The 18,468-nt window shown below is 44.4% G+C and overlaps 1 protein-coding gene across 1 annotated transcript in view; it reads left to right on the forward strand.

Moving 5' to 3' along the window:
* LOC126195787 (cytochrome P450 4C1-like) overlaps positions 1-18,468 on the forward strand; it is a 195,243-nt gene that overhangs the window by 90,252 nt on the left and 86,523 nt on the right. The window contains exon 3 of the mRNA XM_049934421.1: positions 3,424-3,651. Within this exon, the coding sequence (XP_049790378.1) occupies positions 3,424-3,651 (228 nt within the window). The remainder of the gene's footprint in view (positions 1-3,423; positions 3,652-18,468) is intronic.

Here is an 18,468-nt window from a genome sequence, read left to right on the forward strand (position 1 = left end):
TCGCCGACGAGAACATCGTACTTGGTTCTGCCACTTAGTAAGTCCCCCAGTCCACTCACACATCTGCGAAGCTATTTCGTTTTCTTGTATGTAGGTTAATAATCTGCACTGGGGCACCATGTCGAAAGAATTTCAGATAATTGGCAATATGGACTGTGCCGGTTGTGCTTCATGTGTGGTTCGCAGGGTATCTTGTGAGAAAAAGTCAAGCTGAGTTTTGCTCGAGTGATGCTTTCGGAAACAGAGTTGATTTGTGGACAGAAGTTTTCCCATCTCAGTGAAATTTATTATATTATAAACGATAATACGTTGAAGAATTCTGCAGAAAATCTAGAGACGTATATCCCTAACACAATTTTGTGGGTCTGTTATCTTATCCTTCATATATACGGGAGCCACCTGTGCTTTCTTCCAATCACCTAAGATTTTGCGCGTACTGCAAAACCGATTTGGGATTCCATCTGCACCTGGAGATGTATTTGTTTTCAGCTTTTTTATCCAATTCAGTTTTTCAGAGATGCATATTACTATGTCGTTCCTACAGGAGTCCGTGCGATTATTAAACGACAGTACGTTTGTAAGATTTCCCTGTGTGTTAGTTACGACAGAACCTGAAGCCTTACTGCCGACTGAGGTCTTTTCAGTACAATAACTGTCACCCCTCCCCAAGGGCTGGTACTTCCATCCATACTGGTGTGCCAAGCTCAACTCTGAAAGTAGCTTTTATGTGATGCGTCCCTGCCAACTGGGATAGCTCGATGAAAATCTGAACGTGTATTGAAAGAATTGCTACACTACTGCACAGGAGGTAACTGAAAGAATCACACAGTGAGACAAACGGAAATGAGACATTTATTCAAAGGCAAAAGAGGGATGTGGTTCTTAATAGGATGTGTGATCACCACTGCAGTGCATGCACTGAAAGGTGCTTCCATGCTGGCCACAAGGTTGGAGAGGACTTACTGTGTAGGACACTCAGTTCCTTCACCACTGCGGTTGACAGCAGGTGGACGGTCGTTGGTGCATGTGGACATACTGCAGCATATTTCTCCACGACATGCAACACATGTTTGACGGGATTAAAGTCGGGGGAATGGGCCTGTCCAGGCCTGTCCTTTCGCCGTACATCCTGTCCCACCAAGACATCCTCCACGTGTGCTTCTCGCTGCGGTCATGCACTGTCATCCATAAAAATGAAGTCGGGCTGAGTGCATCCCTGAATAACGCCCACGGGGAAGGAGTACAGTGTCACGGCAACATTTGCAGCTGAGTGTACTGTGTTCATAGATTTGGAGGCTAATAAGCCCACGCAACATTATGCCTCCCTACACCATAAGACCTGGACCACAAAGGCCATCATGTTCGACAATGCTGGACGTACAGCCATACGGGATGATTCAGGTGGAATGTCACATAATTTATGAGGTGATTCTACATGTGAAAATAAACCGAAAAAGTCATATGAACAGGTGTCGTTAGGAACTGGAGTGGGTTGAAGAGTACACACATCCACACATGGTTATGAAGACAATTACGACTATCACTTACTGAAATGCTTTGTAGACTATGTGGTGGACAGGATAATGGTGGGACTGATCAGTCCTACAAGAGATGCTCAAAGAGTCCCTCACCCATCTCAGGTCATTTGTCAACACATTTGAGGTTGTCTACCCCCCCCCCCTCTCTCTCTCTCTCTCTCTCTCTCTCTCTCTCTCTCTCTCTCTCCATCTCCTCAAGAACATCATCTCAGCGTACTTTCATGTGGGCAACAGTGTTAGTAATGCCGGCAACAAGTTCTCCACATGTATCCACCATCGTACGATACACATCCTCCTATAACCAGCCCAATTATCAGAAGTCCAATGACCCTACATCTGGTGATCTGGCAGGCTGCTTAATGGGTCAATCATGGCAAATCTGCCATTCAGGAAATGTGTTACTCAGAAACTGCGATACCTGCCTGTTATAGTGAATCAGTGATCCGCCATGTTGCAGGTATATTTGCCATCGTTCAGGTAGGTGTTCTATCAGGAAATGTGTGTATGCTGCGGCTGTCATGCGTTTTTGCAGGAACACGGGACCCAACACCAGACCATCAATCACGCCACACCTGACGTTCACTGAGAACCAAACTAGGAACCTAGTTTTCCTAGAGGCATTGGGTTCTCTATTGCCCATGTATGAAAATTATAGGTATTCATGATTCCATTGCATTTAAATGTAGCTTCATCTAAATAAAGCATTTTGCATTACGTTTCTGTGTGCAGCTAACCATTCACAAAATTGTTGCCTGCTTACTGAGTCAACTGGATGCAGATGTTACACGTGCTGCACATGGAATGGGTAAAAGCCCTCAGAACGTAATGATGGCTAATGCGCCATGTATTGATGCTGAGACTCCGTTCTACCATTGCAATAATGTCGTCCGTTTCCTCAACTGACTGGATAGCCTCACTTTCTGATGTTACGTGTACACTGGGTAGTGTTCTCATTTCACATAATTTTTGAAAAAGCTTGGAAAATACCCTGACAGGGGGGGCTCCTTCGATCAGGGAAACGTCTCTGGTATTCTGTCACTGCCACACACGGATCGCCTGTATCCTAAAACGTTTCTGCATATTCTGCGTGGGTGAGCGTCTTTGGCATGTTGGTATTCACAGTCACAATGGACTTGCTCAATTAAATGAAACTCAAGCACGACACGCACAGTGCCTTACGACTGCCAACAGTTCCAACCCACGACTGCTCACTGTGTACACCTGCAGCTGTTCCCTTGGTGTGTCACCACAGTGCTGCCATCTGTTGAGGAACCCCCAAATATCTAGTAGGATGGATCGGTCATCTGCTCCATCATTAACCTGTCCAGCACAGTGACTACACAGCATTGTAGTATGTGATCGTTTATGGATGTGTGTAATCTTCAATCCGCTCCAGTTCCTTAATGATCGATAATCGGACACATGTTCATGGGACACTGCGGTTTATTTTCACTTGTGGAATCACCTTGCAAAGTATGTGACTCCCCTCCTGAATCACCCTGTATGGCGAGACGAGGGAACACGTACTCCACCCAAACACTGCCTACCATTACTCCTCACATCAACCTTGGACTGTTGTGTTATACACGTAGTATGCTTCTCATTAAGATTCAGGAGAAATACAAAGTCCTTTTTGCAAACGAACTTTCAGGACCATTGTGAAACACACTGCGCTACGATCTAGGGCATGCGTGTAAAGTCAAATATACGGTAATGGCGTTTCGTTAACGTTACGCTATCTGTGCAACATGGGACAGCTTTAGCAGCATTATTAGGTGGAACGGGGTAACGATAGAACTCCACAAAAAGACGAAAAATTTCGAATTTGAATCGTTGAAAACTATGTTGAATTAAAAAGCGTCTGAAATTCTGTCCATCCCCACAGGAGCTGGAGAAATTCATGGAGAAGTTCAACGACGCTGGGCGTTTCTTGTGCGAGCAGCTGGCGGAAAATAAAGGAGCAGAGGTGGAACTGTACCACCCACTCATACACACTACTTTTCGTGCGGCTGCAGCCACTATTTTCGGCACCGACGTGGACTGTATTTTACCAGGTCGTTTCCGGCAGGCTGAGGTGGTTGATCTAGCGGCTGATTTCGGAAAAACTTTATCGGTAAGTTGATGAAATGAACTGTGACTTACGTTTACATTTTCCATTGTTGGCGGAACTGCAGGAACGCAGTTGTATGATAAACTGTGAGAATGAATTATCCTCAGACTGCAATTAAATGATCTTCAACTTTTTTAACATAATCGGTTTCGAGGCTTCTAGCCTCATCTTCAGGTGTACCTATTTACATAAACCTCACACATAAAACTTTTGCTTCAGTTATCGACAACGTGCTAACAACCGCCTTTTAGGGTAAGATGTTAAGAAGTTTAATATAAGGTTTTGACTTCTTTTTTTTTCTGACGCATAAACGCTAGGTGCTGCTGGAATGTGACTCACACAGTCATACTGAATGGTTGTTTATTTAAGACAAAAACTGTCAACAGCATTAGATGATAACATGTTTAAGTTGCACAGTATCATGGTACAAATGTTTCTTGCCTGTGGTTATAAGAAATTGTGACATTGTGCGTATTTTTGACTTGAAAATAAGGAATTTAATTAACCTCACAATCTAAAAAGATTAAGGAAGTAGTTAACAAGTAATCAGCAAGAAACGCAGGTGTTTTAAGAGCGTCGTCAGTAAGTAATGCAACACTCTTTCTTTTCTCAGCCAACTTCGGCTGGAAACATGCGGGATTTGTTTTGGAATATTCTCCTTCGGCCGCTATTGTTTTATGAAGTTTCAAATGTTGGCGGCGCTACAGGTAGCCTTAAAAGTGGCGTCTTTAACGGAGATACGTTCCTAGCAGGAAGCTGTCCCTGAGTTTCTCTTGGCGGAAAATCATAGCCGCTTGCACAGTGTGTGCGATCTGTCCGTGAACAAAAACACGGCGAGTCGTTGGGCGAAGTGACTATCGTCGTAGCAGCAAGGTCGTGCAAACGTGTCCCAGCTCTTAGGTGCTGGCCGGCCACACACAGCTGTCGACACACTAACTCGATGTGATCGGCGTTTACAACTTAACAACTCGCTGCGCAGCTGGACACCTGTCCCGGTAGTGCTGACACACTCGTCCACCTGTTGGGGTACCCAAATGTATGCGCCCGCTCTTCTTCACCGCCTAACAGAAGACCTTAAAGAGCAACAAAGAACTACTTGCGCGGAATTTGTCACGATCAGCATCGCAACGCGCAAGCAGTTTTTGTCGAACATCGTCACAGGTGCTGAAACACGAGTGCATCACTACGCACCGCAAATAAAATGGCAAACAATGGAGTGGCGCCACACCATCTTTCCTCCGAAAAAGCTTCAAAGTATCCATATTTTTGATTTGCAGCTCCTTGTATTGGCCGTGTTTGCAGTTAAAAATTTTTGGATGTGAGGTCCGCCAGTTACGCAAAATACCGTTTTTCTCAGTACCCAAACATGTTTCGCCACCACTGTGCCATCATCAGTGGGTTTTCGTTTTTATTTATTGTGCAATGTGAACATTTTGTTAAATGATTATAAAATTATGTGCATTTTTAGTTCAAACAACAGATCGTTTCTTTTTGTAAATACCTTTACATTCGGTGAACATGAATTTTCTGGATCACTTTTGTGTTAATTATTACAGGTAGCTTCTCATCTGCAACCAAACGATGTTGATGAGAAAAGTTTTTTGCTGGGAGTTAACCTATCTTCTAGAATGTAATTTAGTTTTTCGCGCCTATTTTTGTATTTACTTTCGTTTTCGTATGGCAAGCACTTTCATTCTCCGCATCATGCTGAGATGTTGTGATGCATACGTAACTATAACAAGTATTTTCCACAAAATAACATAGTAAAACACTTTTTACTACACCAGAACACAGTGTGATTGTGGTTTGTTATGTGTCCCAGCCCAATCAGTGTTCATTTGGTCACCAGAGTTCGAAAACCCACTTATGATGGCACAGTGGTGCCGAAACATGTTTGGGTACTGAGAAAAACGGTGTTTTGCGTGACTGGCGGATGGCGGACCTCACATAAAAAAAAAAACACTTCAAAGCCCCACTCTCAACCGGTAAGGCCAGGTGACGGTCTTCTGGGACTCTGTTTCACAATGAGGGAGGACATCAAACAGAATGACCGCTTCAATCAACTCGAAACTGTATTGCGCTACCCTCAGGAGCTTGAAGAAACGACTTCATTGTGTTCGTCGCCACAAAAATGCAAACGAACTTCTCATTCTCCATGACAACCGGAGACCTCACACAAGTCTGTGCAACGGATAGGAGCTCAGGGAACCTCACTGGACTATACGTCCTCAACCATCCTATACAGCTCGGATCTCGCACCTTCCTACTCCAAACTCTTCAGCCCACTGAAGGACGCACTCTGCGGGTAAGGGTACGTCGATGACGGGGAGATTATTCCTGCACCAATACGTTGCCTGCTACATCCACCTGTAGAGGGGTACCACGTGGGCATACAGGCCTTTCCAGCGTAAGGCTGTCACATTGAACGGAGTTTATGTTGAAACACAGGGTTACGTAGCCAAAATGTGGGGACTAATATGGTGTACTGGAATCCTCAATAAAATCAACCTGCTTTCAGAAGAAAAGTGTCAGTTAGACCGTCAGCGAGAGCGCATCGCTAGCTCCTGCTACTACTAAGGCGAGTACACCGTTTGCTTCTTACATATTTTACAAACAGCAGCGACTTATTTTCAGTTATCTGTGTAATTACTAGTTTATTTTTGTAATTTCTTGCGTGTTCGAGTGCTTACTAGGTAGAACCTTTTATTTCAATAACAGTGTTTTTGTACTTATTTGCTGCGCTTAGCTTTTAAATAGTTTTTCTGGGAAAACCTAGCGTAGTTTTCGCGTCTCGTATTTCAGTGAGTGTTTCTTGATTATCAGAGTAGCTCATCAGAAGATTATCTTGGGAATTTGTCACCGTATAGAGTAGGGTAAACATAGTCATGTGTAGGGACTGTGGTTGTTGTGAGCGGACGCAAGGAGAATTGGCCACTCTTCGGGGACAGGTGGAGGCTTTGTCTGTTAGGCTCATCGAGCTCGAGGCGCAGGCGTCGGCTCGTAGTGGCGTTGGGGCAACTGTGGTGAGACCTATGCCTACTTCGGTGGCCTTGAAATCACATGGAACCCCTGATGTCGCTGCGTCTTCCGGCAGTGAGCATCTTACCGGTCAGCCATCACTCCAGGGTGAATGGCGGACAGTGGTGGGCTCGCGCGTGCCTGGCCGAAAGGCGAAGGTGGGATCTGGCCGCGTGGCGGCTGCCTTACCCCTTTCCAACAGGTACGGGGTGCTTCCTAGTGGTGATGACATCGTTTCCGAGCCACCACAGGATGCCTCGCCTGTTGGGCCAGTGGCCGATTCTCCGGCAAGGTCCCGACAGTCACAGAGGGCGGGCCTATTAGTTATAGGGAGCTCCAACGTTAGGCGGGTTATGGAGCCCCTCAGGAAAATAGCGGGTAGGTCGGGGAAGAATGCCAGTGTGCACTCGGTGTGCTTGCCGGGGGGTCTCGTCCGTAATGTGGAGGAGGCCCTTCCGGCAGCTATTGAACGCACTGGGTGTGACCGGCTGCAGATAGTAGCACATGTCGGAACGAATGACGCCTGCCGCTTGGGTTCTGAGGCCATCCTTGGTTCCTTCCGGCGGCTCGCTGATTTGGTGAAGACAACCAGCATCGCACGCGGAGTGCAAGCTGAGCTTAATATCTGCAGCATAGTGCCCAGAGTCGATCGCGGTCCTCTGGTTTGGAGCCGTGTGGAGGGTCTAAACCAGAGGCTCAGACGACTCTGCGACTATAATGGTTGCAAATTCATCGACCTCCGTTATTGGGTGGAGAACTGTAGGGCCCCCCTAGACAGGTCAGGCGTGCACTACACACCGGAAGCAGCTACTAGGGTAGCAGAGTACGTGTGGCGTGCACACGGGGGTTTTTTAGGTTAGAGGGACCCCCCCTTGGGCGAAACGATAAAATACCTGACGGCTTACCAGAGAGAACATTATCATCGTTGATAAAGAACGTCCGTCCTCAGAGACCAAAAACAGGAAAAGTTAACGTAATATTGGTAAACTGCAGGAGTATCCAGGGCAAGGTTCCTGAATTAGTATCTCTTATTGAAGGAAATAGTGCGCATATAGTATTAGGAACGGAAAGTTGGTTAAAACCGGAAGTGAACAGTAACGAAATCCTAGACACAGAATGGAATATATACCGCAAGGATAGGATAAACGCCAATGGTGGAGGAGTATTTATAGCAGTAAAGAATTCAATAATATCCAGTGAAGTTATTAGCGAATGCGAATGTGAAATAATCTGGGTTAAGTTAAGTATCAAAGGTGGGTCAGATATGATAGTCGGATGCTTCTATAGGCCACCTGCATCAGCAACCGTAGTAGTTGAGCGCCTCAGAGAGAACCTGCAGAACGTCGTGAAGAAGTTTCGTGATCATACTATTGTAATAGGGGGAGACTTCAATCTACCAGGTATAGAATGGGATAGTCACACAATCAGAACTGGAGCCAGGGACAGAGACTCTTGTGACATTATCCTGACTGCCTTGTCCGAGAATTACTTCGAGCAGATAGTTAGAGAACCAACTCGTGAAGCTAACGTTTTAGACCTCATAGCAACAAATAGACCGGAACTTTTCGACTCCGTGAATGTAGAAGAGGGTATCAGTGATCATAAGTCAGTGGTTGCATCAATGACTACAAGTGTAATAAGAAATGCCAAGAAAGGAAGGAAAATCTATTTGCTTAACAAGAGTGATAGGGCACAAATCGCAGAATATCTGAGTGACCACCATCAAACGTTCATTTCTGAGGAAGAGGATGTGGAACAAAAATGGAAAAAATTCAGAAACATCGTCCAGTACGCCTTAGATAAGTTCGTACCGACTAAGGTCCAAAGCGAGGGGAAAGATCCACCGTGGTATAACAATCATGTACGAAAGGTACTACGGAAACAAAGAAAGCTTCACCATAGGTTTAAGAGTAGTCGAATCATAGCTGATAAGGAAAAGCTGAACGAAGCGAAAAAGAGCGTAAAGAGAGCAATGAGAGAAGCATTCAACGAATTCGAACATAAAACATTGGCAAACAATCTAAACAAGAACCCTAAAAAGTTTTGGTCATATGTAAAATCGGTAAGCGGATCTAAATCCCCTATTCAGTCACTCGTTGACCACGATGGCACCGAAACAGAGGACGACCGAAGAAAGGCAGAAATACTGAATTCAGTGTTCCGAAACTGTTTCACTGCGGAAAATCGTAACACGGTCCCTGACTTCAGCCGTCGCACGGACGCCAAAATGGAAAATATTGAAATAAACGATATCGGAATTGAAAAACAACTGCTATCACTTAGTAGCGGAAAAGCATCCGGACCAGACGAGATACCCTTAAGATTCTACAGTGATTATGCTAAAGAACTTGCCCCCTTTCTATCAGCAATTTATCGTAGATCTCTGGAAGAACGTAAAGTACCTAGCGACTGGAAGAAAGCACAGGTCGTTCCCATTTTCAAGAAGGGTCATAAATCAGATGCGAATAATTATAGGCCTATTTCACTTACGTCAATCTGTTGTAGAATAATGGAACATGTTTTGTGTTCTCGTATTATGACGTTCTTAGATAATACAAATCTCCTTCATCATAACCAACATGGATTCCGCAAACAGAGATCATGTGAAACCCAGCTCGCCCTATTTGCCCAAGAAATTCACAGTGCCGTAGACACTGGCGAGCAGATTGATGCCGTATTCCTGGACTTCAGGAAGGCATTTGATACGGTTCCGCACTTACGTTTAGTGAAAAAAATACGTGCTTACGGAATATCGGACCAGGTTTGTGATTGGATTCAGGATTTCCTAGAAGAAAGAACACAACATGTCATTCTTAACGGTTCAAAATCTGCAGATGTAGAGGTAATTTCGGGAGTACCGCAAGGAAGCGTGATAGGACCTTTATTGTTTACAATATACATAAATGACTTAGTTGACAACATCGGTAGCTCCGTGAGGCTATTTGCAGATGACACGGTTGTCTACAAGAAAGTAGCAACATCAGAAGACTCGTACGTACTCCAGGAAGACCTGCAGAGGATTAATGAATGGTGCGACAGCTGGCAGCTTTTCCTAAATGTAGATAAATGTAATATAATGCGCATACATAGGGGCAGAAATCCATTCCAGTACGATTATGCCATAGGTGGTAAATCATTGGAAGCGGTAACGACCGTAAAATACTTAGGAGTTACTATCCGGAGCGATCTGAAGTGGAATGATCACATAAAACAAATAGTGGGAAAAGCAGGCGCCAGGTTGAGATTCATAGGAAGAATTCTAAGAAAATGTGACTCATCGACGAAAGAAGTAGCTTACAAAACGCTTGTTCGTCCGATTCTTGAGTATTGCTCATCAGTATGGGACCCTTACCAGGTTGGATTAATAGAAGAGATAGACATGATCCAGCGAAAAGCAGCGCGATTCGTCATGGGGACATTTAGTCAGCGCGAGAGCGTTACGGAGATGCTGAACAAGCTCCAGTGGCAGACACTTCAAGAAAGGCGTTACGCAATACGGAGAGGTTTATTATCGAAATTACGAGAGAGCACATTCCGGGAAGAGATGGGCAACATATTACTACCGCCCACATATATCTCGCGTAATGATCACAACGAAAAGATCCGAGAAATTAGAGCAAATACGGAGACTTACAAGCAGTCGTTCTTCCCACGCACAATTCGTGAATGGAACAGGGAAGGGGGGATCAGATAGTGGTACAATAAGTACCCTCCGCCACACACCGTAAGGTGGCTCGCGGAGTATAGATGTAGATGTAGATTATATTACATATTGAACGAACCTCGTATATGTGCTCTGGCTTATTGTAAAGATGAGGCCGGAACTGAGCCTTTTAAAATGAAACATAAAATCAAACAATGGAGAATCCCGGATGGAATGTAACAATATTATGAGAGACAGAGTTGCTACTCACCATATAGCGGAGATGCTGAGTCGCAGGACACACACACACACACACACACACACACACACACACACACACACAACTGCTATATCAGGCAAGTTGCACAGTAGGTAGTAGAGGGCCAGCATATGTCAGTATAGGATATAAGAAACAAGTACACAGATTCATAAAAGCAGAGGTCTATTTCATGTCAGCTTCACACTTGTAGTGATCCACAATGCAATGGAAATGTCTCTCAGAGTATATAATGATCTACTCACGGTGAATGCAATAGCTCAACTTTGAACGAAGTCACTCAATAAAACCGGTTCACACATGCAACTAGAGTGTGGCCACAGCTAGTGGCGTAACGCCACAATAAAAACTTGGTTGTCCTTTGTTGCGCGGATTTCCTTCCATCACAGGTCCCTCGTAGCACTCTTTCGAAGAAAGAGCATTCTGCCACCGTTATCATGGAGTAATTGCTGCTTTGCTAAATTCGATTTCATTGTGTTTTCAGTTTATTACTGAAGAAAGTGAAAACAAAGCTTCTGGAACTGCAAGAACAGCAACCCATGTTTGATTTCCTGCAGCAGTGTGCGTGTGTCTCGGGGGGGGGACAACATTTGCAAAGCTATGACGTCTCCCAGAATCTTAAAAGATTTTTGGATGAAGAAATAAATATACTTATTATATGTAACCAAAAAAAGCGAGTCGTACAAACTCAGATCAACACAATCTCTACAAACTGCTTTCATTCTCTGATGTATCTCCTTTGGGGTGACGACACCTTCTGCTGTCAACAATTCAGTGACTGCACGTTGCTTAAATCGCATTGACCGACGGTCTGCGCAGGGTTCCATACTTAACACTGTAACAACACAACCGTTCAATGCTAAGGCGTCCCACCAACTGGAGTTGTAGAGAAGAAGCTGCGGAAGAAGCCAATACCTGCCGTGTACCAATACTCGCAACTGTTGAAGAGTTACAAAGGTGGAGGCATTACTTTTCAGCCAACCCTCGTACAATATGGTTTCCGTTTGTATTCCACTTATTCTAGCAAAAGGATGAACGAAGGTCAGAAGTGAGCAATCAACCCAAAATCCATTAATAAAACGTATATATTGCACTTCATCAACTAAAGGCGGAAAATTGCTTGTGCACCACCTCGTAGTTGAATTCACTAAGCCTCACAGCCCATCTAGCGAGTATGGTGGGCGAATCCTTCAACCCCAACACCCACTTCAACCCAGCATGATCTATGACTACCCCAAATCTTCTCCCATATAAATGACATTTAAAATAAGTGATTCCATAGATTACACTAAGCATATCCGTCTCTGTTGCTGAGTAATTCCTCTCTGCTGCATTCAACTGCCTAGACGCATATGCTACAGGATGTTCTTTCTCATCAATTTCCTGACTAAGAACACACCCTAATGTTTGATTCGATGCATTGCATGCTAATATAAACTCCTTTTCAAAATCTGGAAACACAGGAACCGGACTTGATGTCAACACTTCTTTCAGTTTGTCAAACGCTCTCTTACACTCTTCTGTCCACTCAAATTTCATACCCTTCCATAACAGTCGCGTCAACGGCTGTGCTAAATCTGCGAAACCCTTCACGAACTTTCGATAGAAATTGCAAATTCCGATGAATGACTGGACTTCCTTAACTGTTTGCGGTTCCCGAAAATCCCTTACAGCCAGTACCAACCTCGGATTTGTTTGCACTCTGTCAGTACTGGTAATATGACCCAAATATTTTACTCCTTCTAATGCGAAATGACACTTCTCCAGGCTCAATGTCAAACGAGCTGCTCTTAACCTCATACAGACTTCCCTTAACCGCTGTCTGTGTTGCTCCATACTACTTGAAAACATTATGATGTCATCCATATAGACAAGACACTGCCGTGGTTTAAATCCCCTCAATACGCTGTCTAGCAACCTCTGAACCGTTGCCGGAGCGTTTTTCAAACCGAATGGCATTCTAATGTACTGATAATGGCCTCCAGGTGTATAGAAAGCAGTTTTTGGACGTTCCTCTGGAGCCACCTCTAACTGATGATAACCACTTGTCAAATCCATCGTAGAAAAGTACTGGCACTGTCCTAAGTGATCCAAAGTCTCCGATATGTTTGGAATGGGATATGCGTCTGTTACTGTCTTATTATTGAGGTATAGGTAGTCACAACAGAACCTGTATTTCTTAGTTCCATCCGCAGGTTTTTTTTTAGGGGCAACGACAATGTCTGCTCCCTAGCAACTATTACTATGCTTTATAATACCGTCCGGAAGCTGCTGATCAATGAAATCCTCCACAATCGGCTGCAAATACCTCGGTATTCTGTATGGTTTACGGTAAACCGGTGCTTCATTCCCTGTTGGTATCCTATGTTGAACTAATGGAGTTGCTCGCAACGGCCCTTGTGGAAAAAACAAATCCTTAAATTCCCACAATAATTCTTCCATATGCTCTCTTTCTCCTCCTTTCAACTGCTTAATTTTGTAACGCAATGCGGTTCTATCAGCAGTTAGTGGCTGATCGCTTCGCCTACCTCTCGAACACCAGTCTTCATCATCCGGCACCTCCAAATTTGCTACTAAAACTCCTTTCCTCAAATTCGCGTCAACAGCGCTAAAATTATCAACGTTCACGGAAACTACTCGCCCGTCGTTCCCCTCCTGCACGCGTACAACACTACGTCTCACAAAACAACCCAGTGAACCAAAACTTCATTATCCCCCAATGGTTCAATAACACATACTGCACCCACGCGTATATTCGACTCCACACTTACCCACGGCGACTTCCCGGTGCCACTAGACACACACTCATGCGAATTAAGCCTTAATGCTAATGAACGCGGTTCAGTTGGTTTGTTCATTACGTTGAACGCCAGCTCTGCACTGACGACAGTTTCCCCTAGCGGAAATAACATTCCACCAAGTTCCACAGTTCGTTGTCCAAGGTCAATTTTGGCATGATGTTGATACAAGAAATCTACTCCTAGGATCATGTCGTAGCCCTCGCTCACCCTTGGTTCTACCTCCATGCATGCAATAAATCGGACTTCCCTATGCGAAAGTCAACTGTCACCGACCCCAAAGGCGTGACCTCCTTACCCCCCACACCACGCAACCTAACTTCCTTCGTCCCACTATATTCTTAGTAGCGGCCCTGTGTCTAACAAAATCTTAAACTTTTTAGTTCCTATGGATCCTGCCACTGAACATTCTACCTCTGCATACGTATTCGTAGCATTGAAATAAAACGGGAGCTCATTTAGGTGGGTCTTGGGCCCCCTCTGTCGTTTAACGCTTGTCCTCCTCTCCTATCTCCATTTCTCCATCCTCCACGCTGCTGATTTCCACCCATTCCTCTATTCCTTGGTGACTGGGTACATTTCCTCTGCACATGTCCCATACGACCACACTTATAACATTTTAGACCCACTGCAAATACTATTTGCCTCTCGCGTACTCTTGTTGCCATGCCTACTTCTTCACACTGAATTGCCAGCTGAATGGCCGAATACAAATCTTTCGGAGTCCATTCAAGCACTTTCCTTGACATATGCGCCGGTAACCCTCTCAAAAATACATCAAGTGCCCTTTGCTCGGCCTCCTGAAACAGAACAACAGAACACTATTCGCTTCATCATTCTGACCCAGCTCGTAAGTGTACTCGTTAATTTCCCTTATTCTGTCTGCAAATTTCTCCGTCTCCCCCTGTCTCTTTGTCATTGTACTTAACCTCTCCCTAAAGTACCGAGGGCTATTCTGTTTCTTGTACCTTTGTAAAAGCCCTTCCTTTAACTGCTTAAACTGTCCTGCCTTCCTTAAGGCCTCAGAACACCTTACATATGTTTTCGCTTCACCCGTTAATCTAATCTTGGCTACATGTAACAACTGCTCATCAGACCAACCATTCATCGCAGCTGAAATTTCCAAGTCCTCCACAAACGCACGCACATCCTCAGACGCCTTGCCAGAAAACAGAATAATCAAACTCATGGCGGCTGGATCAATCTCCTGCTCCCTAGGCAACAACGACTGATCAGATGCGGTTTGCCACTCACTTCTAGGTGTTAATTCATTTCTCAACTGCGTATTGTCTGCTGTCAATTGTGCTACTTTTGCCAACAAAATCCGCACCGCTACTGGTTCTGACACACCTTGCGTCCTTGACTCTGCCATTGTGTCGCTTTCGTTCCCAGTCACTCGTTTTGTTTTGGGACTAGGTACAAGAATAATCTGACTTCCTACAACTCCATATCATCATAGTAACATCATAAACCAATACAAAGTAATCAAATGCCACGAAAACAACATCTTACTGTCCCAAATACACTAACACTTATTCTGGCAAAATAAATAATATGCATACGCAAAACATCTAAAATGTGGCTTCTGGCAAGCCATTCTCAAAACACCAACAAGAAAGGAAACGTCCAACACCCAAAAGAACAATTTTGACAGCACCCACCACATCTTGTGACTACTGGCTGTGGGCTCGAACGTCGTACTGGACAGACAATGTCCGCTATTCTGACACCCAATGTAGTTGGTGCCCGACGCCAAATAGGGCATGGAGACACCAAATGTAGTGGATGGGTGCCAGGAGGTGCCATATTAAAACTCGGCCGAGCTTTTCAAATGATTTATTCGTTTCCACTAGAGTGCTTCATTAACCTCGGTCCGCGTCACAGGCCCCGGCAATGCTGAGGCCACTGCCCCAGCGACCTGTGCAACGCAACGCTGTGTCGCGCCGGCCTTGGTCGCCAGCTGTAGAGTTCCGATTACGTCAGGCCGACTCAGCGGCCACCGTCCCCGTTGACTCTGTGCTGCTCCGCCGGGAGCTGTAAGCCGGCCCCACTGCTGCTTCTTCCTCGGCTGGCATAGCTGGGAATGCAGCGGCAACGACTACACGCAATCCGACGTCCGAATCTGCGACCCTCGCCACGAAAGTCTCCGGCGTGTGTCGGGAGCCGAAACGAGTGCCCGCGGTAGCGAGCCAAAGAGTGGTCCTCCCTGGCTGGCTGCGGACTTCGCATCAGCCTCAGAGGATCGAATCATCGTGGACTGGGACGCTGTCACCCCATGTGTTGCTGCGTATAGTCCGGTGGAGTGACACGCACCGTCATCCAGGAGAGCTGCCACACTTGAATGACGCTCGTTAGAAAACAACACCTATGTATACTCAGGTTGCTCTTCTGTTTTGCTAAGACGTCACTTCGTGTCACGTACGCACCACACCATGCTTGCGCCAGTGGGCCCCTTCTGCCTATAGCTTGTGCCATGCGAACCACTGTGTTTACTCTTTTCAGCGGTTCGACAGCCCTGTGTCCTCGATTCCACTTCACAACCGCTGGTCAACGTAACTTGCTGCAATCCGGCCTGCACCTGGCTGTAGCTTGCACTCAGAATATCGCACAAAACTAACTTTCCCTATCCTAAACGGTGGTGCCGATAGAACACGGCTTTTTTGTAAGGAATTTAATATAGTTTAATTTTGTACCGGGATATGTTTTCGTCAGAGGCCCAGATTCTCAAGTTATTCCATAAGAAAGTTCAAAAGTGATTTTCAAAAGAATACCCAATCCTGTAGTCATTCCTCCTCGTCCCTCCCCCCACCCCAATTAGGATTTTTTTCTTTGTTTCTCATGGCACTCACTCCTACCACTGTACAAAAATTTGAGACTACACGAATTATTTCCCATATTCGACGTTTTTTGGTCTTCATTGACTGGGCTATTACGCCATTGCCTGAATTAGCTGTTTCGTTAACGTTATTAATTTTAAGTTTCCTTTATGGCTATTGAAAGAAACACTTTTCCAAGTGTTATGAGTAAATTAATTACTTTTACAGCTAGATCTCAACTTCTGCACCTACATATATGCTCCGTAAGCCTCCGTACGATGTGTGTACCGCTACAAGTCATTTCTTTTCTTCTCCAATTGCAAATAGAGGTAAGGAAAAATGACTGTCTGTGTGCCTCCTTACGAGCCCTATATTCTCTTATCTTATATTCATGGTGCTTACACAAAATGTATGTTGGTGGCAGTAGAAGCGTACTGCAGTCAACATGAAATGCCGTTTCTCTGCATCTCCACAACAGCGTTCCTCAAACAGGAACGTCGCCTTCCTTCCAGATATTCCCTTTTGAGTTCCCAAAGCATCTCATTAGTTTCGCACTGTTCGTATCCACAGGTAACTAAATCTAGCAGCTTACCTCTGAGTTCCTTCAATGTCTTCGTTTACTCCGACTTGGTGCGGATCGCGGACACTCAAGTGATACTCGAGAATGGGTGATACATTATTCTCATATATGGGTCTCCTTTACAGGTAAATCATAGTTTCCTAAAATTCTCCTAGTAAACCAAAGTCGACCATTTGCCTTCCCTATTATAATCTTTAAATGGCCTTTCCATTTCACATCACTTTGCAGTGCTACGCCCAGATATTTAAACGATGTGGCTGACTCAACAGCACACTACTAATACTGTATTCGAACACTACAGCCTTGTTCTTCCCACTCATCTGCATCAACTTACATTCTTGTATATTTAGAGTTAGCTGCCATTATCACGCTTAACCCGTATAATCACAGTGGTATCGTAAAGAGAAGGATACACAGACAAAAAGATTTATTTGTTAATCGTATGCCCTTAAAATAGATAAAATTATAAGGTAAAAATCACACAAACGTCAATTTCACTATTTTAAGTGGCATTATAAAAGCAGGAGAAAATGAAAACCAAAAAAAGTCTACTATGGGAAATAATTCGCATACAGTACACTGACAGGAGGGAATGGCATGAACAACATACTAAAGATTTAAAGATCCTGAACAGCAGGGAGGGGGGTGGCGGTGAGGGGTGGAACGGGGGTGCGTTTCAAGGTCATTTCTCTACGTTTTTCATGAATAACTCTAAAAACCCGGCCTCTGGGTAAAACGTATTGCAGTACAAAATGAAAGTACATTAAGTTTCCTACAAAAGGTCCTAGTCATACTTTTAGGGCCAGTACTTTGCGTGCAGATAGCGAGAGAATGCTAAATATCTCGTGTATCATGTTCGTACAGTAGCTTAGGTGGTTTTCTAGGTGAACTTGTAGTTTCCTAACTTGATAGGGCACAAGTGCCACTTATCAAATTGTTCCCTTCTATTTCCTCTAAACCACTGTGGTACGTTGTAAACAATTATTGTGTGTACCTTTTATATAGGGGCTATAGGTTTCCCATTTTATGTTTAAGGATATTATGGCATTGTACTTACGACATCTAGTAACACAGAAATTGATGCCTTCTAATTAACTGTTATGCTGTACACATAACTGATAAGATATGACGCAGGCAACTGTTCTTGGTAGCTGCCATGGTCCCGTATTTTATTCACTTCCACATGGCACTTATTGTCAACGCTGAGCTTATTTATATTACGATTGGAAAGGTGTATTGCTATGGTATTAATTTTGATTCTGATTACTTCAATACATGTATGACTGGGCCTTCATTACGTGTATGACTTGGCCTTTTCAAAAAGATGATTTTCACTGACAACTGCCTGAATATGACGAATAAAAGCTCTGGAAGTGATAGTATAGTAATAAAATGTGTGTAGCAAGCATGAAAGTTTATTTACAGCATTTAACAACTAATGTAGACATATCACAACATGGAAAACCTTATAACGTCACTTTCTCTCACAAACATCTCGTGAAATGACCTTCATGTTGGTTGGTTGTTGATTCTGATGAGAATAACCCTGTCAGAAAACTGTGCACATATCACAACATGGAAAACCTTATAACGTCACTTTCTCTCACAAACATCTCGTGAAATGACCTTCATGTTGGTTGGTTGTTGATTCTGATGAGAATAACCCTGTCAGCAAACTGTGCACAGTA

This window comes from Schistocerca nitens, chromosome 7 (genome assembly GCF_023898315.1).
Source record: "Schistocerca nitens isolate TAMUIC-IGC-003100 chromosome 7, iqSchNite1.1, whole genome shotgun sequence".
NCBI lineage: Eukaryota > Metazoa > Arthropoda > Insecta > Orthoptera > Acrididae > Schistocerca > Schistocerca nitens.